The 20,623-nt window shown below is 39.5% G+C and overlaps 1 protein-coding gene across 2 annotated transcripts in view; it reads left to right on the top strand.

Moving 5' to 3' along the window:
• The window catches only part of cdk17 (cyclin dependent kinase 17), a 225,545-nt gene that overhangs the window by 120,721 nt on the left and 84,201 nt on the right, over positions 1-20,623 (top strand). For both annotated transcript variants that reach the window (XM_078553735.1, XM_078553736.1), the window contains one exon: positions 9,249-9,382. In XM_078553735.1, the coding sequence (XP_078409861.1) occupies positions 9,249-9,382 (134 nt within the window). The remainder of the gene's footprint in view (positions 1-9,248; positions 9,383-20,623) is intronic.

Raw genomic sequence — 20,623 nt, 5'->3', positions numbered from 1 at the left:
TCAGTCTTAAATACTATAGGTTGTGCCTGTAAAATGATTACATTACATCTGTTCATGAATCCTATGAAATAACTGAAAACATTGTTATCCTACAAGTCTATTTAAAAATGCAGGCATAAATCTTCGAGATTTAATACTTTTCATTTTCATAATCGAAAACCTATACTCCTACCAAATTCTACATTCACATTCTTCTTCAAATTTAAGTGACTAACCTTTTCACTCAGTTATTTTGAATACATATTGTGTCATGTCATACCTGGCTGTGAAAATTTACAGCTTAGACTAATATAAGAACTTCTGAGTCACCTCAGTATATTCAGGAATAAAAGGTATGAGGATGCCCTTGCTGACCATCATTTGTGTGTCAGACCTTGGTTCTAAGCTGCTTTTATCGGTTGGCCCTAATAGCTCAAAATTGTCTGTTTTGAAAATTTGCTTCTAGGTAGTTCAAGGTTACAGTGCTATGGTCCTCTTAACGATCAAAGCTGTTTAAAGTAACATTGTGACATCTGAGTAAAATAGATATGGACTTGGCATTGTTTAGATGCAGTTTAATAGTCTTAGCTTGGTTGTTGAGAGATGGAACAAAACGTGGCTAATCGTGGATTTGTGGGGTGGGGGGCGGTTGTTGGTTGTTAATCCTATGGTTACATTTTCTGAAGCATTGATTTAGTAATCTGTATTTTTTTAAAAAAGGAAAAATTTCCAAGATGCTTGTGTTTCTTGTGTTACTGTGATTTTTCTCCTGTTTTGGACTATCTGGATATCTTAATCTGCCAGTTGAGAATAATCTGGCTATTCGTACTGATGTGTGAGCAGTTGGCAGCAGGCATTCATGAAGCGGGAAAGATAAAATAGGAGAGTAATCAGTGTCTAGTTTCTCCCTTCACCTCCACAATTGGTGATCCAATCAAAGTAAACTTTCACTCTCTTGTATTCGTTTGAGGTTCTTAGCTACAAGATATTCCTGTCACAGCATCATACAAGTAGCATAGTTAACAGGCAATGAAAATGACAGCGTTTGGATATAAAAGGTTAGATTTCTCCAGAATTTATTTCTGTATTCTGAATTTTAAATTTGTCTGTTTTTGCTAAAGGTAAAATTTGACATGGTCCAGGTGCCCTCTCCCCTTCCCACCAGTAGGATAACTTTTATGATGGGCTAAAGGCTCTTTGTAGCACTTCAACTAGAAACTGTCCACGGATTGACTATAACTTCTCATCACTGACTCCCGACAACAACTTGCATTTATATAAAATTTTTAACATAGTAAAATGCCAAAAGGGCTTCACAAAGGTGTATTCGATAAATGAACACTGAGCCAAAGAGGAAATATTAGAATGTTTAATGAGATGTGTTTTGCAAAGTGTCTAAAGGAAGTGAGGCAGAGGGCTACGTGAGGGAATTACAAAGTACAGAACCTACACAGCTGAAAACATGGGGTGGGGTGCACAGGCAACTAGAGTTGAAGAATGGAGTGTTTGGGGTTGTAGGGCTAAATTTAAAATTGGTGATGTTATGGGGCCAGGCCTTATTTTTAGGCAAGCAATGATGGAAGTAATGGATGTGTGGGGCTTGGTTCTGGTTACGCTTTGGGCTGTAGAATTTTGTCTGAGCTGAAGGTTACAGAGTGGCAGATGGGTGTGCTAGCCAGGAGGTCAGTGGAATAGTTGAATCACGAAGTGTTAAAGGCTTGGATGAGGATTTCAGCAGCATAAGGCTTGAGGTACACAGTGCATGGAGATGGAAGTAGACAGTTCTCTTGATAGAGAGAAATACAATCCCTTGTAAATCCATGCAGTGGTTTTAGTGTCCTTTCTATAATGGAGCACCCAAAACTGCATGCAGTACTCAAACTGTGGCCTCACTAATATACAAATTATACAAATTTATCATTACTTCTTACTCTTGTACATTGCACCTCTGTTAATAAAGCCAAAAGTGCTGTTTGACTTTTTAATGGCTTTTTCTACCCGCACTTGCAATTCCAAGTTGGTTCATCCACATTTTTCAGTGTCTTATACTTGTTTTCCGCCTAAAATGCATTACTTCTTACATGTCTATACTTAAACTGCTTCTTCTACATGTCTACCCACTCTTATATAAGCCTTTTTTTCCCCCACGTTTCTTGAGTCATCTTATCAAATGTCTTCTGAAAATTCATCAACAATTCATAGACGCTACATATACTGCATTCTCTCTATTCCATTGATCACTTCAAAACATATTTGAATTTATTAAATGCGACTTGCCTTTAATAAATCCTTGCTTTCTGCCCCTTATTAGCCTACGTATTCTCTTGTGGCAGCCTTCCATCTCGTAAAATGATGCTTTGCGCACTGGTGTTTTCAGCATCACCTGGTGTGGCTCAAAAGCCCCACTCTGGCATGGCAGTCTCTGCCGCATTTGCCACAAAGGAAAACAGTGGGTGAGATGGTGCACAATTCAAAGAACAAAGAAAAGTACAGCACAGGAACAGGCCCTTCGGTCCTCCAAGCCTGCGGAGATCATATTGCCCGTCAACTAAAACATTTTGCACTTCCGGGGTCCGTATCCCTCTATTCCCATCCTATTCATGTATTTGTCAAGCTGCCTCGTAAACACCACTATCATATCTGCTTCCACCACCTCCCCTGGCAGCAAATTCCAGACACTCACTACCCTCTGCGTTAAAAACTTGCCCCGCACATCTCCTCTAAAGTTTTCTCCTCTCACCTTAAATCTATGTCCCCTAGTAATTGATTCTTCCACCCTGGGAAAAAGCTTCTGACTATCTACTCTGTCCATGCCACTCATAATTTTGTAAACTTCTATCAAGTCGCTCCTCAATCTCCGTCGCTCTAGCGAGAACAATCCGAGTTTCTCCAACCTCTCCTCATAGCTAATAACCTCCAGACCAGGCAGCATCCTGGTAAACCTCCTCTGCATCCTCTCCAACATCTCCATATCCTTCTGGTAATGTGGCGACTAGAATTGCACGCAATTTTCCAAGTGTGGCCTAACCAAGGTTCTATACAGCTGCAGCATGACTTCCCAACTTTTATACTCAATACCCCTGCCAATGAAGCCAAGCATGCCATATGCCTTCCTGACTACCTTATCCACCTGTGTTGCCACTTTCAGTGACCTGTGGACCTGTACACCCAGATCCCTCTGCTCGTCAATGCACTTAAGGGTTCTGCCATTTACTGTATAATTCCTACCTGTATTAGACCTTCCAAAATGCATTACCTCGCATTTGTCCGGATTAAACTCTATCTGCCATTTCTCCACCCAAGCCTCCAACCGATCTATATCCCATTGTATCCTTTGACAATCCTCTTCACTATCTGCAACTCCTCCAACCTTAATGTCGTCTGAAAACTTACTAATTAGCCCAGTTACATTTTCCTCCAAATCATTTACGTATACTACAAACAGCAAAGGTCCCAGCACTGATCCCTGCGGAACTCTACTAGTCACAGTTCTCCATTCAGAAAAGCACCCTTCCACTGCTACCCTCTCTTCTATGACCAAGCCAATTCTGTATCCATCTTGCCAGCTCACCTCTGATCTCGTGCGACTTTACCTTCTGTACCAGTCTGCCATGAGGGACCTTGTCAAAGGCCTTACTGAAATCCATGTAGATAACATCCATTGCCCTTCCATCGTCGATCATCTTTGTCACTTCCTCGAAAAACTCGATCAAGTTAGTGAGACACGACCTCCCCTTCACAAAACAATGCTGCCTCTCACTAATACGCCCATTCGCTTCCAAATGGTAGTAAATCCTGTCATGAAGAATCTTCTCCAATAATTTCCCTACCACTGACATAAGGCTCACCTGCCTGTAATTTCCTGGATTATCCCTGCTACCCTTCTTAAACAATGGAACAACATTGGCCATTCTCCAGTCTTCTGGGACCTCACCCGTAGCCAGTGAGGATACAAAGGTTTCTATTAAGGCCCCAGCAATCTCCTCTCTTGCCTCCCTCACTACTCTGGGCCTCTGTTTTCTCTAGGCCATCTTCTCAGCCAACTGAACTTCTCATTTCTGTTCGCTTCTTCCAGTGCCCTTTCAAACAGTCAGCCTCCACAGGCAATGGCCTTCAGCGACTGTCTACTGGTTGTCCCTGTCAATATCTGTTATCTTCATATTTTGCTTGCAAGTGTCCTTGTAACAAAGGTATGAATGCCCAGGTAGGTGGTCGGTCCAATGACCAATTCACCATACAGAAGGTCTTTGGGTATACAGCTGTCATACATCTGATGAACGGTCGATGTGGCGAGTCAGCGGAAACTTCATATGCTTAGCAATGAGTGTATGCTGATGGAATTAACATGCTCCAGGACCTCTGAGTCGGTGACCTTGTCCTGCCAAGAGATGCCGATGATGTGTGTCTGTGACAGTGAAGGTGGAAACTGTTCGGCCTTTACTCCTGCGTAGCATATGTTGTTCAGATCTCACCACTGTCGAGGTGTGTGTTGAGGACACAGGCTTGGTAGGCTCTCAGTTTGGTGTCCTCAGGTTGCTGTTGTTCTACACTCTTACTCAGCTTGGACTTTGCAGTGCAGCTTTTGTGGTGCATGTGTTGATTTCAGCATCAAGTGACAGATTGCTGGTGATTGTGAAGCCTGGATATCTGAAGCTATTAACCATCTCTAGCATCATATTGTCAATGCTGATAGCTGGCGGTATGACAACATCCTGGACCATGACATTTGTCTTCCTGATACTGATGATCAAACCAAACTCTTTACAGGTGTGAGGGAGTCTGTCCATTTACAGTTGCAGGTGTTCCTCAGTATGGAATGTTAGTGCAACATTGTCAACGTGGAGCAACCCTCTGATGAGTACTTAGTGCACCTTGATGAGGATCTTAGGCAGGCAAGGCTAAGCAAAAATTCTGGTATGAAAATAGAAACCTCTGTAGATGCCCTGAAGGCAGGAGCAGTGAGAAGAATATGCAAAAGAGTGTTGGTGCCAGAACACAACCTTATTTAACCCCGCTGTGGTCTCAAAAGGGTTCCAATGTTGTCCCGTCATAGCTGACCATACCCATCATGTTGTCATAGAAAGAGGAGATCACGATGAGCAGTTTCTCGAGCAGTTTAAATAGACCATCTCTGCTCACATAGTCAAATGCCTTGGTGAAATCGATGAAGGCAATGTATATAAAGGGGCTCCTTTGTTCATGGCATTTCTCTTGCAGCTGCTGGACTGAGAAGGTCGTGTGAATATCTCGGAATGCGCCCAGAGCCACTCGATAGAATTTCAGAGCCGTTAGAAATATATCTTGAATTATGGATTCTTAGCGTTTGCTCAGAACTGGCAAAAGCCTGACTGGCCTATAGCTGCAGTTTTCATATTTACAGTGCATATGTAATGGCGATCTGCTCATTTCTCCATGGCTTGCAGTGCTGCGTTTTTCTCTTAGTTGTTCAAAGGAGCCTCCCATTTCCAACTTCAGTGAGAAATGAGCAATATGACTAGGGAAAGAATACTTGAAGTGGTTTACCATTGTCTTCCTTGTGTGTGTTTAAAGGAAAAACAAGTCCTCTTCCCTAGGGATCCTTCACATGTAAGCAGCCATTGTCACTCGAGGTTCTAGCTCTTCTGCCATCACCACAGAAAATTTGTTGGTTCTGCCATTGGCCAAGACCCGTAATCCTGAGCACGGGACTGTTACCTGGGCCTGAGGCGACTCGCAAAAAGGCAAGGCTGACAACCCCCTGATGTCTCAAATGACCCTGTTACCCTGTGAATTTACAATCAACTGAGAAATTGTGGCTGGAGTCTCTGCTATCTCCTCTTTGACTCCTTTCAATAACCTAGGGTGTATGCTATCAGGGACTTGCAACTTATCCACTCTGAATTCTCTATCTCTTAAGCATTATTCTGTATCCTTCTCCAGTACACCTGTATTCTCACTTTTACGTTCATTCGTGAAAAGGGATGCAATGTATTTGTTTAATATATATCTACAATTGGACTTGTTAATCCTTGAGCAATCTTACCCTCTCTAATTGTTTTAAACATGCAAATAAGTTTGTTTCATGGAATAATAGGAACTTGCAGCACAGAAAGAGGCCATTTGATCTGTCATGCCTCTACTGATTCTCTGAAAAAGCTATTGTGCTTAGTTTTGCTTTTTGTCTGTAATCCTGTAAATTCAAGTACCTGTCCAAATCCCTTTTAAAACTCTTTATGGGATTGGTTTCCACCACCTTTCAGAGCATTTTAGATCCCAGCAATTCTATTGAGAAAAATTTTTTCACCACTCCTCTAGATCTTTTGCCAATGATTTTATATATACAGTCAGGAGGAAGTGGTCCTGGGAGTCCTCAACATTGACTTTAAACCCCTTGAAGTCTCATGGGCCAGGATTTACTGGTCCCGCCACAAAGTCAATGGACATTGGCTGCCTGCCTGAATTTTCCATTCCGCCCGCGACAGGCCCCCCCTGAAATCCTGGCCATGGTGTCAGATCAAACCTGAGTGCTCTTCCATCTGGAAAACCACTTGAAAGAAGCCACGAAGGTAGCAACGACACAGAATGTATCCCGGGTGGGAGCCTTGAATGTCATCACCAAGATTCGCTCAGTAGCGTTACCACTGACTTTGACTTTGAGCTGGCTGTGTCTTGAAGGACATATCTGCCAGATTGGGCCTGCAGCAGGTAGTGAGAGAACCAACAAGGAGGAAAGACCTGCTCGACCTCATCCACGCCAATTTAACTATTGGAGATGTATCTGCCCATGATAGTACTGGGTAGGAATGACCACTGCACAGTCATTGTAGAGACAAGGTCCTGTCTTCAAACTGAGAACATCCCTCCAGTATGATGTGTGGCACTATTACCATACTAAATGGGATAGACTCATGACAGATCTAACAGCTCAAGCTGGGATCCATGAGGCACCGTGCGACAGCAGCAGAATTGTATTCTACCACAACCTATAACCTCAGCCCAGCATACCCTCACTTTACCTTAAGCCAGGGAACCAAACCTGATTGAGGAGTGTAGGAGAACATGCCAGGAGCAGCACCAGGCATACCTAAAATTGACACCCCAAACTGGTGAAGTTACACCACAGGACTGCATGCATGCTAGACAATTGAAGAAGCATGTTATAGATGGAGTTCAACAGTTCTGCAACCAACAGATCAGAGCAAAGCACTACAGTCCTGCATTATCCAGTGGTGAACGGTGGTGGAGAATTAACTAATTTGATGAAGCTCCATAAATATCCTCACCCTCCGTAATGGTGGAGCCCAGCATGTCTTTGCAAAAGACAAGGCTGAAGTATTTACAATCAACTTCAGCCAAAATTGCTGAATGGTTGATCCATCTCGGCCTCCTCCTGAGGTCCCATCATCACAGCCAATTCAGTTTACTCCAAGTTATATCAAAAGCTGAAGGTAATGAATGTAACAAAGGTTATGGGCTCTGACAACATCCTGGCTGTAATAGCAAAGACTTTGTGCTCAAGAATTAGCTGTGTCCCTAGCCAAGCTGTTCTAGTACAGCTACAACACTGGAAAATTGCACATCAGTTTACTCTTGATCATCAGCAAAATGATGGAAGGTATTGTTGACAATGCTGCGAGCAGCACTCGGTCATCAATAACCTGCTGTTGAATGCACAGTTTGGGTTCCGCCAGGGCTGTTGGGCTTCAGACTTCATTACAGCCTTGGTCCAAAAATGGATGAAGGAGCTGAATTTCAGAGTTGAGAATGACTGCCCTTGACATCAAGGCAGCAATTGATCAAGGGGCCCTGTCAAAATTGGTCCTGATATAACATGGGAGCAATTCTGAGATTGTTACTCTTTGAGGCCTTGTTTTTAATCTTTTTTATAGTTCCTGAAACTCTGCTTGAAGTACCTCAACACACTTTTCATCTTCTCTCACTTTTCATATACTTAGCCTTATTATCCTTATATTGCCTGTAAGCATTTTCATGTTCCCTTTTAGTCTTGTAATCTCAAGTTCTGCCTCACCATGATGCTTTTTGTATTCCTTGTAGTTATTTTAGACCAAAAGTTATCAAATAACCTCCTTTAAATTTCAATTTATTTTCAATTTGTGGAATTCTTATTTGTTCTACCCCATTTTCACCATCAGGCTTGAAGTTCTGAGATGCCCTCCCTAAACTTTTCCACCTCTCTACCTCAGTTTCTTCCTCTGAGACATTCCTTAAAGCCCATTTCTTTGACCAAGCATTTGGCCATCTGCCCTGATATCTCCTAAGTGGCCCAGTGTCTAATTTTACTTCATAACACTCCTGTGAAGTGCCTTAGGACATTTTATTAGATAAAAAGCATTATATAAATATAAGTTTTTGCTGGACTAAAAACATACCGATTTAGGAAGCAGTCTTTTTATTTAATTGAAACTAATTATTGAGGTAATTGTGAGCTACCATACCGAAAATAGCATGCATATAATTTTCATAATTACATAGTCTTGGTAATTAGTGTTGGCTTAAGGAGGAGTCAGAAACAAAACGTTGTTTGGATTATGAAAAATGACATTCCTGTTTAAGCTGCCTTTATCTAGAAGCGTTGATAGGTATGAATATGCTGCTGTTGTCGCTGCAGTGCTGAATTAGAACAAATATCTGAAAAATACATTCTATGTAGTGTGAAATTGTACTGTCATTGAAAAATAAATGGTTGTTAGTGATGCTGAATTATTTATTTATAAATTAATTAATGCAACAAAATTGATTGCATCGCCATTAAATATTTTTTTTTCAAAAAAAATGTGAAACAGCTTGAAAGATAAATTAATTTCCCAACAGGAATTTTAATTTCTGGCCAATACACTTGATAAAGAAGGAAATATATTTTGTTCAGAGTGGAGCAAATTAATTATCTTAAACAAGCGTCCACATTTTACGTTGAGCAGGCACTACTGAATCAATTTATGTAGTTTTAAAAATTCAGTGTTTTACCTATAAAATCTTTTAGCTAAGAGAATATTCCATGCACTGAAAATAATGATTATAGAACATTATAGGTTTTGGCAAGTTCAAAAAAATTAAAATGTTAGTTGAAAATGCAGTTAAAAGTAGAAATTATATGCTGGTTGTGATGAAGTATAAGTAACATAGTATTGTGCCAAAATGTTGCTACATTTTAAAATTCTCTTTTCTGTGTATGGTTTTTAGAATATTACCTAAAAGCATAGAAATATCTTTGTGTCTTGGGTACAGGTTTCAAGATACTGTAGCTGATTTCTCTTTCTGCCCCCTGTTAGACATAGTACATGAGAATTTGAAAATAGGTTCAGATGGTGAGAGTGACCAAGCTTCTGGAACATCATCTGATGAGGTGCAGTCACCTACGCGTGTTCGTATGAGGAACCACTTACACAGGAGAATCTCCATGGAGGTAGGTTTGATATAACAATTCAAGAAATACAAAATGGTTTAAAATTACTATTTGATTACCTGATCAATTATCTGGCGAAGTTTTCTTTGCTCAACTCTACCGTAGGAGCTAAAACAGTTGTACGTGGGCCTAAATAAGAACAGGCCTTTAATACCATTACAAATCATGTATCTTGTGCACATCATTAACATCTTACCTGTCAAATATGTCAGATCTTATACTGCAGTGTTAGTAATGTTGCATCTCAATCTTACATGACTAACTATGAGGCAAAATATCATAATCAACTTAATCACTGTATGTTGCATTGTCAATTAAATATCTAAGTGAATATTGTGAACAAATCGAAAGCAGGAAAAGAAGAATAAATACAACACGGAGCAAGCAAAGCCCTCTCTACCCTTTAAAGCCACCATTTATAAATAAACAATTAATACAGAACTGGCCAAGAAAATCTCAACTTGCTTGTCTCACAGCTTTAAGATGCTATTTTTCTCCCACATTCAGGTCAGTACATAAAGCTTAAGAATAACATAATTGAACAAACATTTAAAACATTACAGAACTTTGGAAAAAAGACACATCCATAGAATTGCAAGTGTAATGTTAGAAATTCTTTCAAAAATGTCCTCTATATAAGGATCTTGGAACTTGAGTTGGAACTTTCATTTGGGCCTTGGAGTTTTTCATGTTGCTTATGATATTGTGACAACCAGGTAGAAAACTCATCCAATAGTAGGCAGAATTGAAAGACTAGAAAATAGAGAATTAAATACCTTGCTTATCAGTGTTCTTTTTTACAGTTCAAGCCATCATATAGAAATTTTGATGCAATGGTGTTTGATATGATCTTATTTTATATGGTTGAGCAGGTGAAAAGAAAATATAATAATTTTCATAATGTTATTGGAATTTATTGGTAGGAATAGTGGGGTCTGGGTTTGGTGTGGGGCGGTAACTTAATTGAATTAAAGACAGCTGGTCTGAAGGCTTTGATGTATCAGAAGAGAAGGTAGGTTTGAAATGTTAAATAGGTAAACATGGCTGAAGTTTTAGAATGTGAGGTGTAAAGGAAAAATTTGCATTTTTAGATAAGCAAGAATAATTTGAATTTCAAAAGAGGTGGTGGGTGAAATGTTACATTTAGCCAGAAGAAGCCAATCGGTGTGTTTATTTTTCCCAAAGCTTACTAATAAAATTGGTACTCTGAAAGATTTTTATTTTTAGAAAAGGAGAGTTGAAAAAACACATTGGGAGAATGGGATTTACATTAAAAAGGAAGAAACCTGTATAAAGGAGATGGGGTTATGTGTTAGTGGAAGGCATTCTAAGATCTAACAAGTGTGAAAAGCCTCCAGCCTCTAAGCCTCAAGTTGCTATCTACACGAACGGAAGTGAAGAAAACTCATTTTGAATTCGACTGTTCAGGGTATCGTGTTATTTTTCCTGGGTCTTTTAAAATCTATATTTACTGTTGCCTTAACGGAGGTGTAACTGGGAGTTAGATTAACTAGGGGAGCTAAGAGTTTTCATAGTAGCAATTTGTAAACCTATGTATGTGTTTAAAATAATTTTTTTAATTAATAAAGGTTTCATTTAATTTTGTAAGAAACCTATAAGACTCACTGGCCTTATTACTACTGAATTCAAGGCACGCAGCTCAAAATAAATACAAATTGTAAAATAGTTGTGGCAGTTGTTTCAAGTTTCCCTCTGGGATTTGAACAGCTCAGCATTTACCATTCGCTGTGCCATAACAAAATTGGGGGCTCTTTGCGGTATATATATGAAATTCCTGGATTGGTTTGGAATTGGTGAATCTTAAGGTTACATGTACGAGAAGCACTTTGAATTCAGGAGTTTGTGTGAGGTTTTCTTTTTAAGTGGTGAGACTGCAATATGGCTTTGTTAGTTGCAAAGACTTGTCTGGGAGTTGATGTTATAACTTTGGTTGGTTTACAAAAAGCAAACAAAGCTAAGTTAATAGAATTAGCAGATAAGTTACAATTAGGGCTACCTGCAGGGTATAGGAAATCTGACATAATTGAAGGTATAGCATAGCATTTGAAATTGGAAAGAATACTTGGGAGACCAGGTTCTCCAAGGGGTGGCTCAGTTACAAATGAAGAAAACTTGAGCTAGAGGCAGCAGAAAAAGAGAGACACAGAGAATTCCAGCTTAAAATGCTGACAGTTAAAAAAAGAGATACCAGGAGGTGAGGAAGGACTTATTTCCAGATCAGAAAACAGTGGTGAAATGTTTAAATTTGTACAAGCTCCTCCAAAGCTTGAGGAAAGAGATATTGAAGCATTCTTTATTTCATTTGAGAAGATAAACAGATGAAATGGCCATGGGAAAACTGGACATTGTTGTTACAATCCAGGTTGGTGGGTAGATCACATGAGGTTTATGCTTCACTGTCAGAAGAAATGTCAGTGAACTATGCTGTGGTAAGAAAGGCTATTTTGACAGCATATGAGTTGGTTCCTGAGACATACAGGTTGAAATTTAGGAATATGAGAAAACAACCTGGGAAAACTTACATTAAGTTTGAAAGAGTAAAACAAAGTAATTTTGACTGGTATATATGGATATTAAAGATAGAGATGACATATGAGGCTATGATAGAAGTAATTCTTTTGGAAGAATTTAAAAGATTCAATTCCATTGGTAGTGAGAACTCATGGAGGAACAGAGGGTTGAAACAGTAAGACAAGCAGCTGAGATAGCTATGATTGAGTTAGTTCATAGAGCTAAACCTTTCTTTCGTGACCCTTTTGAATCCGAGAAGGATTGAAAGTGGGAAGGTGAAAGGAAGGTGCGTAGTCAGGGAAGAGAAGGAGTAGGTCGAAATTCACAGTCAATTTTTTTTTCAGAATAAAAGGAAGGTGCTGAGGGTAGAAGTGACTGAGGGTAGAAAATTGAGGCGTTTTCATTGTAATAAAGTTGGACACACGTTAGTCAGTGTGTTGGAATTTGCAGGGATAATCTGTAGGAATTATTGGGGTGCAGAAATGTTCTGGAAGTAAAAGTATTGTAGGTTCTGAGGTTCAGGCACAGGAAAAACCAGTGGTTTGTGTTCAGGTAAAACAGGAAGAATCAGCGATAGGTAAAGAAGTGGGAACGTGTTCACAATTTACCCAAGAGAATTCTGAGGAGCAGATTGCAGAAATGTTTAAGGATTATTTTGTGAAGGGGAAGTCTTTCCATGTATACAGGGTGGAGTAGGTAAAGATCTTAAAATTTTAAGAGACACAGAGGCTTTTCAATCCTCAATGTTGTGGGATGGTGATATTTGTTGTTCAGAGGGATTATTGCATGAACAGGTGATAATAAGTGGGGTTCATGGAGATGCTAAACCTATTCCATTGTGGAAGGTAAATTTAAGGAGTAAGTGGAAAACAGGTGAAGTGATCGTTGAAGTAATGGAAAAATTGCCCATTGCAGGGGTTCAATTTGTTTTGGGTAATGATATAGCTGGGTCACAGATGTGGGTGATGCCTGTGGTAGTTGAGCAGCCTGTAGAAGTGTTTTCAACAGGAGTGTTGCAGAGAGAGTATCCTGGATTGCTTCCAGATTGTGCGCTGATAAGATCACAGGCGCTTGGGTTGAAACAAGAAGAACATGAAGTTCAAAGGCAGGGAGAAGGTGTTGAAATCCAATATTAGCTGACACTGAGTTTGATAACATTGTTCAGGGGAAAAGAACAGATGACAATGAAGCTGAGGTGTTTAACTCAAGGCAGTTAGTGAAGTTACAGAAAAAGGATTTGCAAATAAAACAGTTATATCAGACAGCTTGCTCTGAAACAGAGAGAATGTATTCCAGAATGTTATTACCTTAAGGTTAATGTTTTAATGAGAAAAAGGCAGCTTTATCATGCTTCAGCAAATGAAAGTTGGAGGGAGGTGCATCAGATTGTAATACCATTTAGATATAGAAATGAGACCCTGAAAATAGCTCATGATATTCTAATGTGGGGACACCTAAGAATTAGAAAGACACAGGCAAAAGTACAAAAACATTTTTATTGGTCTGGATTTCATAGGGATGTAGTCAAATTCTGTAGAACATGTCAGCTGATAGGGAAACCAGAAGCGGTGGTGATTAAGCCGGCACCTTTAATTCCAATTCCAGCATTTGAAGAACCTTTTACTAAGGTCATGATTGATTGTGTAGGACCCCTCCCTAAGACTAAAAGTGGAAATCAGTACTTACAATAATGTATGTGTCTACAAGGTTTCCTGAAGTGATACATTTGAGAAATATTGCAACAAAGAAAATTGTGGAAGAGTTAACTAATTTTTTTTACAAGATACGGTTTACCTAAAGAAATACAATCAGATCAGGGGTCAAATTTCATGTCACAGCTGTTTAAGGAAGTAATGAACAGTTTGGGGATAAAACAATTTAAGTCAACAGCTTACCATCCTGAGTCATAAGGGCTTCAGAAAGATGGCATCAAACTCTTTAAAAACTATGATGAGAGTGTATAGTCAGGACTATCCACTGGATTGGGTAGGGGAATTCCATTGTTGTTGTTTGCTATTCGGGATGCTCCTAATGTATCAACTAGTTTTAGTCCTTTTGAGCTAGTTTATGGCCATGAGGTAATGGGACCATTAAAATTGATTCATGAGAAATTGATGGGTCAGTATTCAGAAACTACTCTCCTGGATTATGTATCAAACTTCAGAGAAAGATTGGATAGAGCAGGTGAGTTGGCTAGGGAACATTTAAAGATGTCACAGCAAGTGATGAAAGTGAGGGCAGACAGGAAAGCAGTTTTGTTGCTGGGGAGAAAGTGCTAGTCCGGTTACCCGTACTGGGTCTCATTAAAGGCAAAGTTTAGGGGGCTTACAGGATTGAAATGAAACTGAGTGAAGTAAATTATTTAATAAATACTCTAGATAGAAGAAAAAAGCAGAGGGTGTGTCATCTAAATATGCTTAAAAAGTACTTTGACAGGGAAGAGGACCCAAAGGAGGTAGTAGTGGTGGCAGATAATGCGAAAGAGGTAGAAATGCAGGATTCTGAAATTGATTTTCCTCTAATCAAATTGGATAATGAGGGGGTACTTGAAAATTTTAATGTAATATTGAGTTGTCTTCCAGACAAGTGTCAAAGTGATTTGGGGAAGTTATTGCAGTCACACACAGCTATTTGTGGGAATAAGCTGGGGAGGACAAATTTAGCTATACATGATATATGTGTAGGAGTTTCATCTTCGATAAGGCAACATCCTTATCTATTAAATCTGGCAAAGTTATCACAAGTGCAGAAAGAAATTGAATTCATGCTTCAAAATGATATTATTGAGTCTAGTTGCAGTAACTAGAATTCGCCTGTTGTGCCAGTACTGAAACCAGATGGAACACAAAGACTGTGTGTGGATGATCGAAAGGTGAATGTAGTGACAAAAGCAGATTCATATCCTATACACAGTTGGAAGATTGCATTGAGAAAGTGGGACAATCAAAATTTATCACAAAAGATTGACTTGCTAAGAGGATATTGGCAAGTACCATTATCGGAGAAAGCAAAGGAGATATCAGCTTTTGTGACGCCAGATGGACTATATCAGTTTAAAGTCATGCCATTTGGTATGTAAATTGCACCTGCAACATTTCAAAGACTGACAAACAAAGTAATTGCAGGCCTAAGCAATTGTGCTGTTTATATTGATGACTTGATAGTTTTCAGTCAGACGTGGGAGGAGCATTTACAGCATCCAGAAGAGTTGTTTTGTCGATGATGAAGCTAATTTGGTGATGAACTTGGCTAAAAGTGAATTTGCAAAAGCGCAAGTTACGTACCTAGGCCATGCCATTGTACATGGTAACGTGGCTCCGGGAGATGTGAAAGTCAAGGCTATCGTGGATTTCTCCGTGCCTACAACAAAACGAGAAGTTTTGAGATTTCTGGGCATGAGTAGGTTTTACCAGATTTTAGCAGTGTGGTAATTTTAGCATTGACTGAACCATTAAAAAGAACAAGAAGTTTCAATGGACATAGGAGTGTCAGAAGGCATTTGACAGTTTGTATTAACTACAGCACTAGCTTTGGCGGTACCCAATTATGCCAAGCAATTTAAGTTGGCCATTGTCACAAGGGATATAGGCATTGGGGCCATACTGTTACAAGATGAAGAAAATGGAATTGAAGAACCGATAGGGTATTTTTCACGAAAGTTTAATGTGCAGCAGAGAAGATATTCAACGATCGAAAACAAAACTTTGGATTTGATGTTAGCATTGCAGAATTTTGAGATTTATGTGGCAAACAATTCGTCAGAAACAATTGTTTATACAGACCACAATCCTTTAAAGTTTCTGGACAAATTTTGAGAATGAAGTGCAAGGCTATTCAGATAGAGTTTATTGCTGCAGCCATTTAATCTACAGATTATGCGCCTGGATGAGAAAATCTGTTGCAGATGCATTGTCAAGAGTTTGAAGCTTAAAGGGAAATTGGACATTTAAAACCTGGACACTGGACTGGAATGATTTTTGTTGATACCAAGGATTTCTATATATATTGCTATGTTAATACATGCATCTGTTAATGTAATAGTTTAATAAGCATAGGAGCTAATGTAAAATGGGATAAGAAAATGAAACTATCTTTTTAAATTATGATGGTTCATTTTTAGTAAGGAGGGGGCTTTCAGGAAAATATCATAATTTTCATAATGTTATTGGAATTTATTGTAAGGTAGGAATAGTGGGGCCTGGGTAGTGTGTGTGTGTGTGTGTGGAAGACAGCTGGTCTGAAGGCTTTGATGTATCAGAAGAGAAGTTAGGTTTGAAATGTTAAATAGGTAAATGGCTGAAGTTTTAGAATATGAAGTGCAATGGGAAAATTTGCATTTTTAGATAAACCAGAGTAATTTGAATTTCAAAAGAGGTAGTGGGTGAAATGTTACACTTAGCCAGAAGAAGCCAAACAGTGTGTTTATTTTTCCCAAAGCTTACTAATAAAATTGGTACTATGAAGGCTCTTTATTATGAGAAAAGTAGAGTTGAAAAAACATATTGGGAGAATGGGGTTTATGTTAAAAGGGAGAAACCTATATAAAGGAGATGAGGCGATGTGTAAGAGGAAAGAATTCTAAGATCTGACAAGTGTGAAAAAGCCTCTAGCCTCTAAGCCTCAAGTTGCTGTCTACACAGACAAGTGAAGAAAACCCACTTTGAATTCGACTATTCAGGGTATCGTGTTACTTTTCCTGGTCTTTTAAAATCTCTGTGTTTTACTGTTGCCTCAACGGAGCTGAAACTGGGAGTTAGATTAACTAGGGGAGCTAGGAGTTATCATAGTAATAATTTGTAAACCTATGTATTTGTTTAAAATCATTTTTTTAAATTAATAAAGGTTTAATTTATTTTGTAAGAAACCTATAAGACTCGGTGGCCTTATTACTACTGAATTCAAGGCACGCATCTCAAAATAAATACCAATTGTAAAATAGTTGTGGCAGTTGTTTCAAGTTTCCCTCTGGGATTTTAACAGGTCAGTTTTTACCTTTCACTGTGCTATGAAAGCAGGACCGAGCAGCAAAAGTTTGAGGCACTTTGCATCATTCTCAGTGTCAATCAGCTTGAATCATCACTTGTGAATCCTTGTTCAGGTGTTGATCGTCAAGAGTTTTGACAGCAGGAAGATCCCTCTCTTCCCTGCCAATGTAATTCTAATACAGTAGCCATAGATTCTTGAAGCACAAGAAGTAGGCCATTTGGTCCATCATTCAGATATCAGCCTTTGGAAAGGGCTATCGAATTAATTTCACTCCTTTCCCTTAGCTCTCTAAACTACTTGTATTCAAATGTATATCAAGTTCCTTTTGAAAGTTATTATTGAATCTGCTTCCACCATCCTTTCTGACAGTACATTGCCATGTTAAAAAATAAAAGTCCTCATCTTCCACCCCTGGTTTATGTGCAAATTTTCTTAAATCTGCATCTTCTCGTTACTTGCCAGTGGAAACAGGGTAAATAAGGAGAAACTATCAAAGCCCTTCATATTATCCCTCTATTAAACCTATTAAAACATTAAATCCCCCTTGACCTTCTGAGCTTCTCTGGTTTCTTACTACCACTGAAATTCCTCATTCCTGCCATTCTGGTAAATTTCCTCTTAACATCCATCAGAGAGTAAGAATTAGGCAGTTAGTTCTTCACCAATAAATATTTGTCTATCTTTTGTTTCAAAAATCTACAAAAATAGTTATCCGAAAGCAACTAATTCACTAGTCTGTTTAACTTGTGAAGTCATAAGAACTCCTTCATGCTCACAGCTAAAAATGACCCCATCTGTGAATAAGCCTAATTTGTATTCTTTCACAGGGTATGGGAGTATTGCCCATCCCTCATTGCCCTTGAGAAGGTGGTGGTGAGCCACCTTATTTGAACTGCTGCAGCCCATTTTGTGTAGGTACAACCACAGAGTTGTTCGGGAGAGAGTTCCTGGATTTAGACCCAGTGACAGTGAAGGATCTGTGATAGATTTCCAAGTCAGGATGGTGAGTGGCTTTGAGGAGAATTTGCAGATGGTGATGTTCCCATGCATCTGCTGCCCTTGGCTTTCGAGGTGGTAGAGGTCGCGGGCTTGGAAGGTGCTGTTGAAGGACCCTTGGTGAGTTTTTGTAGTGCATCTTGTAGATGGTACACACTCCTGCCACTGTGTATTGGTGGTGGAGGGCGTGAATGTTTAAGGTGGCGGATGGGGTGTCAAGTCAACAGGGCTGCTTTGTCCTGGATGATGTCAAGTTTCTTGAGTGTTGTTGGAGCTGCACTCATCCAGGCAAGTGGAGATTGTTGCATCACAATCCAGACTTGTGCCTTGTCGATGGTGAGCAGGCTCTGGGGAGTCGAGAGGTGAGTTACTCGCCATAGATTCCCAGCCTCTGACCTGCTCTTGTAGTCACAGTATTTATATGGCTGACCCAGTTCGGTTTCTGGTCACTGGTAACCCCCCCAGGATGTTGATAGAGGAGGATTCGTCGATGGTAATGCCATTGAATGTTGAGGAGAGATGGTTAGATTCTCTCTTGTTGGAGTTGGTCATTGCCTGGCATTTGTGGCAGGAATGTTACTTGCCATGTATCAGCCTAAGCCTGAATGTAGTCCAGGTCTTGCTGCATATGGACATGAAGTGTTTCAGTATCTGAGGAGTCGTGAATGGTGCTGAACATTGTGCAAACAACCCCGCTCCTGACCTTATGATGGAGGGAAGGTCATTAATGAAGCAGCTGAAGATGGTTGGGCCGAGGGCACTACCCTGAGGAACTCAAAATTGATAGTTTAATCTGCTGTGAAAATGTCTGGTATGCCTGATGTCTTCTGAAATAACATAATTGCGAAATTCTTATATTCGGGATGCACCATCCCAGAGTACTTTGTAAATAGTGTCTCACTTCATTTCGGATAAATGAGCTTACCTGTGACCTGAAGTACAGATCATGACTGATCTACATTCATAATTCTTGTAGACTCTCAACCAAGGAGTAACCTTTTTATTTTGAAGACAGATTTTGAGGGAAAATCTGGTCAGATTGTTGAGGGGACCTGATTCTTTTCTTGGAATTCAGGCTCTTAAAATTGTAATATTCAGGTTTCCCAGGAGCCGATGGTGTGAACACCAGTTGGCATTCATAATATTCAACAAAAATACAATGCCAGGCTGTCATTTACAAGACAAGCAATAAAAGGATGAAATTCTGTGCTATTTGGACCCTACGTAATGCTACCAATCTATTCTGACCTCACTAGACGGGCGGACACTCAGTATTAACATAAAAGGAACAAAATACTGCGATGCTGGGAATCTAAAATAAAAACAAAAAGTACTGGGAAAACTGAACAGGTCAGGCAATCATAATTGTTTTTTAGCCCCAGGGGCGCTACTGGTAACAGTTTGGGAGAACAGTCTTTGCTGCCCTCGTGTGGTTAGTTTTAATTTAAACTGCAGGATTGTAGTATTGGTTTCTCTCACTTCCAAGAAGAAAAAATGATAAAGGAGACTGTCAGTTACAAGATCAGAGGGTAGTTACAGATAGCAGTGGCCATTAGGCCCATCATAATTCATCCATCCATAACCTCCCCATTTATATTATCCAATTGTTTTTTTTTAAATGATTCCAGCACCCTTGCTTCTAGTACTCCATCTGGAAGTTTCATTCACACATCGGTCACTTTTTCTGTAAAAACAGACTTCCTGACAAATTTTCTAACTAATGTTCGTCTCATCCTCATACGAACAAGGGTGTGTCATTCAGCTCCTCAAGCGTGATCCACTTCTGTTAGATCCTGACTGATCTGTACCTCAACTCCATTTACCCATCGAATAAAAAACTATCAATCTCTTTTTTTTTGGAAAATTTTAATGGACCCAGCGTTACCTGCATTTGAAGAGGGTCTTCCAGCTTTCTCTATTGTGCTTTGTGTGGAAAACATACTTCCTAATTTCGCTCCTAACTCACCTAGGTATAATTTTAAGATTATACCCCTTGATCTGGATGAAGAGGCAAGAGTTTCTCTTCATACTCTTATCGAATCTCTTTGTAATTTTAAGGACCATGAGTAGATACCCTTCAACCTTCTAAACTCGAAAATGCAAACCAAGTTTATGGAACTTGTCCTTATAATTTAACCATTTAAGCCTTAATATTATGGTTCTTATCTGCACTGCCTCCAATGCTTGATTGTCTCTCTTATTTCTTGGCGACCAATATTGGATGCAATATTTGTGGTCATTGCACTGTACAGTTTGATAATTATCGTCTCTGACTTGTTTCCTGTTGTTTTGGCTGGGCAGTTTTGGCTTTGGCTTTGATTGCTGCTCTGCATTTCTTTAACGTTGAGCCCTCTAAGACTCATAACTCTCTTCATTTATCCTTAGCTATTTCCATACCATTCATTGATTATGTTGTAAATTTTACCTTCTTATCTGTAGCGCTCTGTACATGTGTGCATTGATTTCATGTGCCCACTTAACAGCTTTGTTAAACATGTGCTATAATTTCTGAGCTGTCTTTTCTAATTTCATATCCCCTCCTTGTGTGGTTTCATCTGAAAATTTGCACACTTTGCTTTGACTTTGAATCCAGATGATTTACATAAATTAAAAACCCAGGTGGCCCCAGCACTGAAAAACACCACTCAACACACACCTTGCCCTCACAAACTTGCTCCCCCACAAAAAGACTGTGGCATAACTCTTTGAACAAATACTCATTGTTAC

Source organism: Cetorhinus maximus, chromosome 12 (assembly GCF_964194155.1).
Source record: "Cetorhinus maximus chromosome 12, sCetMax3.hap1.1, whole genome shotgun sequence".
Taxonomy (NCBI): domain Eukaryota; kingdom Metazoa; phylum Chordata; class Chondrichthyes; order Lamniformes; family Cetorhinidae; genus Cetorhinus; species Cetorhinus maximus.
This window is presented reverse-complemented; position numbering and strand designations above follow the sequence as displayed.